At 46.7% G+C, this 7,477-nt stretch overlaps 1 protein-coding gene across 1 annotated transcript in view; it reads left to right on the forward strand.

The window, feature by feature from the left end:
* WTIP (Wilms tumor 1 interacting protein) overlaps positions 1-7,253 on the forward strand; it is a 19,462-nt gene extending 12,209 nt beyond the window's left edge. Inside the window, exons 7-8 of the mRNA XM_006867321.1 lie at positions 341-409; positions 7,113-7,253. Of these exons, the coding sequence (XP_006867383.1) occupies positions 341-409; positions 7,113-7,253 (210 nt within the window). The remainder of the gene's footprint in view (positions 1-340; positions 410-7,112) is intronic.
* The last annotated feature ends 224 nt before the right edge of the window (positions 7,254-7,477 follow it).

A 7,477-nucleotide genomic window follows, 5' to 3' on the forward strand; every position in this document is an offset into this window, starting at 1 on the left:
GCCAACCTTGCGGTTCACAGCCTGATTCGTAACCACTATGCTACCAGAGCTCCTTTTTCCTGACTCTAAAGAGGTGAAAATGACACTCACACCCACATTCACATCCAGTGATGGCTCTCTCTGACATCTGTACTTGCTGTTGGCTGTAGTGAGGCTGCGTAAGGTACATGTGTTCCTGGGAACCCACTGATACAGATTGTAGCCCTCACGGAACCACTGATGTTATTGGTCACACAGGCCCGACTGTGCGTCCAATAAGACATACATAGCAGGTTATATACCTGTGTGCTCCCATGCTGAACTCACCTCAAGCCCTAGCAAAGCTTGTCTCTTTCTCCAGGGCTGTGAGACAACCATCCGAGTGGTATCCATGGACAGAGACTATCATGTGGAATGTTATCACTGTGAGGTGAGCCTGGGCCCTCCTGGAAAGCTGGTGGTTGGGCAGGTCTCCTTGTTTCTGTGAGCTCTGTGGGCCCATCTCGTATTTTATGACTTCTGTTCCATTCTACTAGTCTTTCTTGGGATCCTTCATTCTTCTCCCTGTTTTTCATTAAGTCAAACATTTGCAGAGTGTTTATAATGTGAGGGTGCTGGGGCTGTAATGGAGACTAAGATTGTTAAGCCTCTCCTGGAAAAGACAAGAATTTGGGTAATATCACATGCTGTGGTCTGTCCTATTAAGCAGAGTGTTCATAGCTCATAGAGGCCTTAGCAAGTCAGGGTAAACTTTCTGGAGGAGATGTTACCTAAGCTAAGATTTGAAAAATGAATAAAAATGAGCCATCCAGTTAGGAAGAAGAACATTTCCAGGCAGTGAAACCAGAATATGCTTAAGTGCAAAGACAATTGTATGGTTCTGTGTTGCTCGAGAAGTTGGCAGAAACTGGGGACAAAATGCACAGGAGTTAAAGACTTGAGGGAAATGGAGACTAATAGAAAAAGGATCATCAGGTTGAATTTGGGCTTTAAAAAGAGCACTCAATGCCAATGCAGAGACTGGATTGGAGGAAGAGGCTGTGTGGCTGGGGGATCCTGAGGCTGCACAGTGTGGCCAGACTGAATCATGGTGTGGTGTCCTGGGTTCAGGAAAGTGGATTGATTCGGCTGCTGGTTAGGCAGTGGAAGGGATTGGATTTGATGTGTGACTGGATGTTGGAGGTATTCTTTAGGATTCCAGGAGAGAAACAGGGTGAAAGGAGGAAGTTACAAGACAGGCGGTTGGAGTCCTGGTGTGGTACTGTGGGTTAATGTGCTGGCCTGCAAGGTTGCTTTGAATCACAAGGTCAGTGGTTGAAGTTTACCAGCCACTCCTCAGACACCCTATACAGGGTCGCTGTGAATCAGTACAGACTCGATGGCACTCAGCAACAACAACAGTAGGCAGTTAGATGTCCTGGAGCTTAAAGAACCTGGGCTACTGCTATAGGAGTTTGGGAGTCACTGATGTATAGCTTTCTCCTCTCTGATTCTCTGCCCTGCAGATTCTCATGTTAAATGCCATTGAGTTGCTTATGACTCATAACAACCCTGTATAGGGTTTCCAGGGAGTAGCTAGTGGATTTGAACTACCAACCGATGATTCGCAGTCTACTGCTTATCCTACAGCGCGATACCGGGACTCCCTGCAAATTCTAGTCACCTTGAATTCTCAGCTCAAGGAGACTACTGGGTTGTGTTTAGGTTCCTCCAAAGGTAAAATTTCTTGTAGCCTGGAAACTCTCTTGGCAATAAGTGGGGACAGTTGCAGGGCTCACCTGATCTATTTCCTTTCTCTTAGCTATAACTGCATGCCGCCCATTGTCTGAGAAGCATTGTTCCATGTATTTTGCTCTGATTTTTAGCTGTTTAAGGTGGGAGGATAATTCAGTCCTGGTAGTGTAGTGCTTACGAATCGGGCTGCGAACTGCAAGGTCAGCAGTTCGAAACTGCCAGCTGCTCCGCGGGAGAAAGATGAAGCGTTCTGCTCCCGTAAAGATTTACAGCCTCGGAAACCCTGTGCAGGGTCGCTATGAGTCGGAACCGACTCCACGGCACATAACAACAACAACAGTCCATCGTAGCCAGAAGAAGGAGTCCCACCATGGCCTAGAGATGGCAGCTGAAATCGGAGGACTAAGATCTCCCACATAGTTATAGAGGAGGGAGTGGACTCAGGATAGCCCTGGGAGGACCGGTGTTTAAGGGATACCTAAAGGCAAAGCAGCTGCAAAGGGAGGCCTGAGGAAGGAGTGCATGAGAAGTAGGAGGAAATCCAAGAACTAGTCTAATTACAGAGTCTCAGAGAGAAGAGCAGGAGGGTACATCCATGAGGAATCTACAGTCCATGGTGGAGGAGGCAGGTGGTCCAATGGGAAATCGTGCTGGGGATTAGGAGAGAAGAGTCAGGAGCAGATATGGTCTAAAGTCCCATCAGTCAGGCGAGTGGATGGGAAAGACGAGTAACAGGGCATCACTTGGTCAGCTCTGTAGGGTGCCGTGTTGTCCTGGGGACTTTAGCTTTCCCTTGGGATTGTTGAATACGATCCTTAGTGGAATGTTGATGTTGAGAATCAACTGCTAGTGGATGGGCCACAGAGAAACCGACTCCTTGACGGAACCTGATTCTGGTCAGACTTTGAATGACCTCCAGGCCCCCTCTATCCTCCACAGACTATCAGTGGTCAGTGGATGGACATGAGTGGTTTGGGACAGGAGGCAGCAGTCCAGCTCCATGATCTGGGAAGAATCAGGTGGATGTTGGTCTCAGGGTCTTTGGGTAACAAGTGTTAAAGCGTCAAGGCAGGATTCAGCCATATGATCAAAGAGCCACTTGGGGGGTCGTACAAAGGAGGAAAAAGGAAAAGGTGTCCAGCTGGTCCTGCCAGGTACCTAGAGACTCGGATGGCATGTCTTTCATGACTCCCTTTCTACTTTTCTGTCAGTTATTTACAAAGGTCAAAGAAGGATAAAGTAACTTGTTAAACAGAGTAAATTAACTAATAAAAATGATTGTAATGGTAAAATGGTATGATAAAGGAAGTCCTGATGTGTGGCGCTGTGGGTTAATGCGCTAGACTGCAAAGTCAGTTTGAACTGCAAGGTCGGCGGTTCAAGCTCACCAGCTGCTCCTTGGAAACCCCATACAGGGTCGCTATGGGTAGGAACCGACTTGATGGCACCTAACAACAACAAAGGTCATCAAGCAGAACTCCCTGTATACTTGAGATCTCTAATTCCACTCTTTCCATGATCTCTTAAGACCTTTCTTGTCAAGCATTTGCCTCATGACTTGCCAAGTTCACTGCATCTCCTCTGGCAGAATCCGTCAGTTGTCACCTTCCTGACCACTCAGAGTTTTGCCACACCCTTACTGTTCCTCCATGATAAACTTTCTTTATTTTGCCTTTAGGGTAACCCATTTTTGGTTTTCTTAATTTTCATCTCCCCCCGCATCCCAAATCTTCTTTAATGAGTTTTTTCTCTTCATTCCATCATTTAATTTCTGATGAATTTTCCAAGGCTCAGCTCTCTGTCATATACTTTTTTTCAGTTACCTGTACTCCCAAGGAATGTAGGAATCTGTTTATTTTTTTTTGTCTTCAAAAGCTGTCAGTGTGCTTACGTTCGTGCGTGCCTCCAGTTCTCTCTCCAGACTTATATTTAACTACCTAGGTCTCAGCTCTCAAGTGCTACTATAGCAGAAACACCGCAAGTGGATGTCGTTAGCAAAGAGTTTATTCTCTCACCATTTAAGAGGCTAGAAGTCCCAATTCAGAGTGCCTTCTCTAGAGGAAGACTTTCTCTGTCTGCCCTGGGGGAAGGTCCTTGTCTCCTTTCAGTAGCCATGGGCTTGGGCATCTCCTTTTAGAGATCTCCATGTGTACCATGTGTATTGGTCTCAGTCTTCCTCTATGTCTAGGAGGTTCTCAGCACAGGAACCATGGATCTGAAGGATGGGCTCCCCTGCTGGCTTTTCTTTCATGGTGGTACTGAGGTCCCTCTGGTCTCTCTTTGCTTGTTTAATCTCGTTTATACCTAGAAGAGATTGACTGAAAATATAGTCTAATCCTGTAGATTGGATCCTGCCTCATTAACATAAATACTTCTGATCCTGCCCCATTTACATCGTTTGTTGTTGTTAGATGCCACTGAGTTGGTTCCAGTTCAGAGCGACCTTGTGCACAATAGAATGAACCACTGGCCAGTCCTGCACCCACATCACAATTGTTACGCTTCAATCCGTTGTTGCTGCCACTGTGCCAGTCCATTGTGTTGGAGGTCTGCCTCTTTTTTGCTGACCCTCCAATTTACCAAGTGTGCTGTCTTTCTTCAGGGACTTGTCCCTCCTGATAACATGTCTGAAGTATGAGAGATGAAGTCTTGCCATCCTGGCTTCTAAGGAGCATCCTGGCTGTACTTCTTCCAACACAGATTTGTTTTTCTTCTGGAATTTGGTGGTACTTTTAATATTCTTTTCTAAGACCATAACTCAGATATATCTGTGCTTCTATGGTCTTCCTTGTTCACGGTCCAGCTTTCACATGCATATGAGACTATTGAAAATACCATGGCTTGCGTCAGGCATATTAGTCTTTAAACTGATACCTTTGCTCTTGTACTTAAGAGGCCTTTGAAAACCTTACGAATTTACATCATAAAGGTTAGGTTTTATAACATATAGGATGATTACATCAGATCACAAACATGGAAGATAATTGCATAATACTGAGAATCATGGCCTAGCCAAGTTGACACATATTTTGAGTGGACACAATTCAAGCCATAACATTCTAACCTTTGACCTCTCAAATTTCACGTTCTCCCTATGATTCAAATGCATTCACCCCATCATATCATCCCCAAAGTCTTAAATCTCCCATATCTCCTTGGGTAAACTTCCTCTTTATCTAAGAACCTGTGAAATCGATAATAAAAGTTAGCTGCTTCCAAAATACAGACACAAGGTGGACTTTTCCATTACAAATGGGAAAAAATGGAAGGAAAGAAGGGATCACATGTATCAAACAGTCCAGAACCCAGCAAAACAATTTCTCTGAGACCTTTGGACAGTGGGACTGCCCTCTAGATTCTGAGTGGGGGCCATGCTCTCTGGATTCTGGGTGGGGGCCCCTCATCCGTGGGCTACAGCTCTACTTTTACACCTTCTGGGACAGCAATTCTGCTAACTTGGCTTTGGTGTTGGTAAATGCCGTTGAGTCAGTTCCTACCCATAGTGAGCCTGTCTGTATAGAGTTTCCGAGGAGCAACTGGTGAACTTGAACCACTGACCTTGTGGTTCAAACCAACTTTGCAGTCCTGCACATTAACCCACAGCACCACACCAGAACTCCAACTTGGCTTTAGGTGACCCCATTCTCTTAATTCAACTGAAGGTGATTCCCACACTCTTGGTCCTGACAAGCCCCATTCTTTGGCCTCTTAGGCATGGCAGCCCGCCTCCTCTGCTTTGGGCAGTGGCTGTGGCCCCATTCCCTTGGTACTTGTGAACAGCAACCCCATCCTCCGGAATTGAGTTGGTGAAGATCTGACTCTGAAACCTTTAAGATTGTGACCCCAACCTTTGAGACCCAGAAGGCTGCGGTTCTACCCTTTGAGACTTGAGAGGTCCTGGCCTCCTTGTTTGAGATTGAGACAGCTGTACTTCCCATGTTCCTCGTCTCATCCAGCTTCTGCTTTGGCCTCTTGGTTCCTCGGCTCCTCAGACCCCTTGGGATAGTCCAGCCCCTACCCTGCTCAGACAGGTGTTACGAAGCTCTTTAGTTCCATTGATAAATACCTGGAGACATCCTTCTCTTCCAGTAAACCTTGGCCCAAAGTGCTCAGCTCTCTCATTCCATGGGTTGGCAAGCCTAGCTCTGTTGACAAGTGGCCATAAGCACCCTACACCTCCAGGAATCCTTATGCCAAGAGGCACTCATCTTTCTTGCTCCGTGGATTGGCCCTTGTGCCATCTTGCGCTGGTCTCCTGGTTCCATTGCCTTCCTTTCTATACTGCTGCTTTTTTGCCATCTGTACCTTCTTCAGTGTTACAGATCTCTTCACTGCCTTCTGACCCCTCACCCGAATTGCCTTGGTTGTCCATAATTCCATGAACAGTCTCTTCAGGGAAATAGACTTTTTCTATATGACACCATATAACTTTTCTAGCTTCTATCCATCGCTCAATTCTAAAACTGCTCCCACATTTTAGGTATTTGTTAGAGCAGCACCCCACTCCTGGTACCACATTATGTCTTAATTATCTAGAGCTGCTATAACAGAAATAACACAAGTCATTGTCTTTAGCAAGCAGAAATGTATTCTTTCGTGGTTTAGATGGCTAGAAGTCTGAAGTCAGGATGTCCACTCTAAGGGGTAAGCATTCGTTTCTGTTGGTTCTGGAAGAAGGTCCTTGTCTTTCAGAATCTGTGGGCCCAGTGTTCCTTGGAAATGTCTGTGTGTCTTGGCCTCAATCTTCCTCTGGGTCTAGGAGGTTATTTGCACGGGGATCCCAAGTCCAAAGGAAGCACTCCACTTCTGGCTTTACTTTCTTGGTGGTATTGAGGTCCCTCTGATCTTGACTCACTCACTGAATCTCTCTTCTATCTCAGCAGAGATTGATTCAAAATACACTCTAATCCTGTAGATTGGGTTTTGTTTCATTTACATAACTGCCTCTAATCCTGCTTCATTTGCAACATTGAGGTTAGGATTTACAATACAGACTAGATCATAAAATGGAAGATAATTATATAATACTGAGAATCATGGTCTAGCCAAGTTGACGCATACTTTTATTGTTGTTAAGTGCCATTAAGCCTATTCCAACTCATAGTGACCATGTACACGATTTCCGAGGAGCAGCTGGTGGGTTTGAACCACTGACCTTGTAGTTTGCAGTCCAGCACCTATCCTACAGCACCACACCAGGTGTCATACTTTGGGGTGACACAATTCAATCCATATCAACCTCCTCTCTCTGTGTCTCCTCTTGGATGTCTAAAGAGGCATCTCAAGTCCTGTGTGTCTGACCCTTTCCCTCACAGAGTCAAAGCCTTCTGCCCATCCCCTTTGATATGTGCTAATATGCCTCCCCCTTACTCTGGCCTCCATGCCATGTCCCTCCACAGGACTGTGGGCTACAGCTGAGTGGGGAGGATGGACACCGCTGCTACCCACTGGAGGGCCACCTGCTCTGTCGATGCTGCCACCTGCGGCGCCTCCGGCCTGGCCCGTTCCCACCACCTGCCATGCACATCACGGAGCTCTGAGCAGGGGCCCGGTGCCTGATCTGGGGCTGTGTGTGTTTGTTTGTGTGTGTCTTGTGAGGGGGTGGGTGGGATGCCCCCAGTTTCGTGTTGGAGCATTGTGTCAGGGTGGGCTGGGCTCCCATATGAGCTTCCATCCCACCAACCCCACCTTCCACTGAGCTCCTGTCCGCCGGGCCGGTCCCGTAGCATCACCTGTATTTATTCACTGTGCCGCCTCGGGACTG

This window comes from Chrysochloris asiatica, unplaced genomic scaffold (assembly GCF_000296735.1).
Source record: "Chrysochloris asiatica unplaced genomic scaffold, ChrAsi1.0 scaffold00104, whole genome shotgun sequence".
Lineage (NCBI taxonomy): Eukaryota > Metazoa > Chordata > Mammalia > Afrosoricida > Chrysochloridae > Chrysochloris > Chrysochloris asiatica.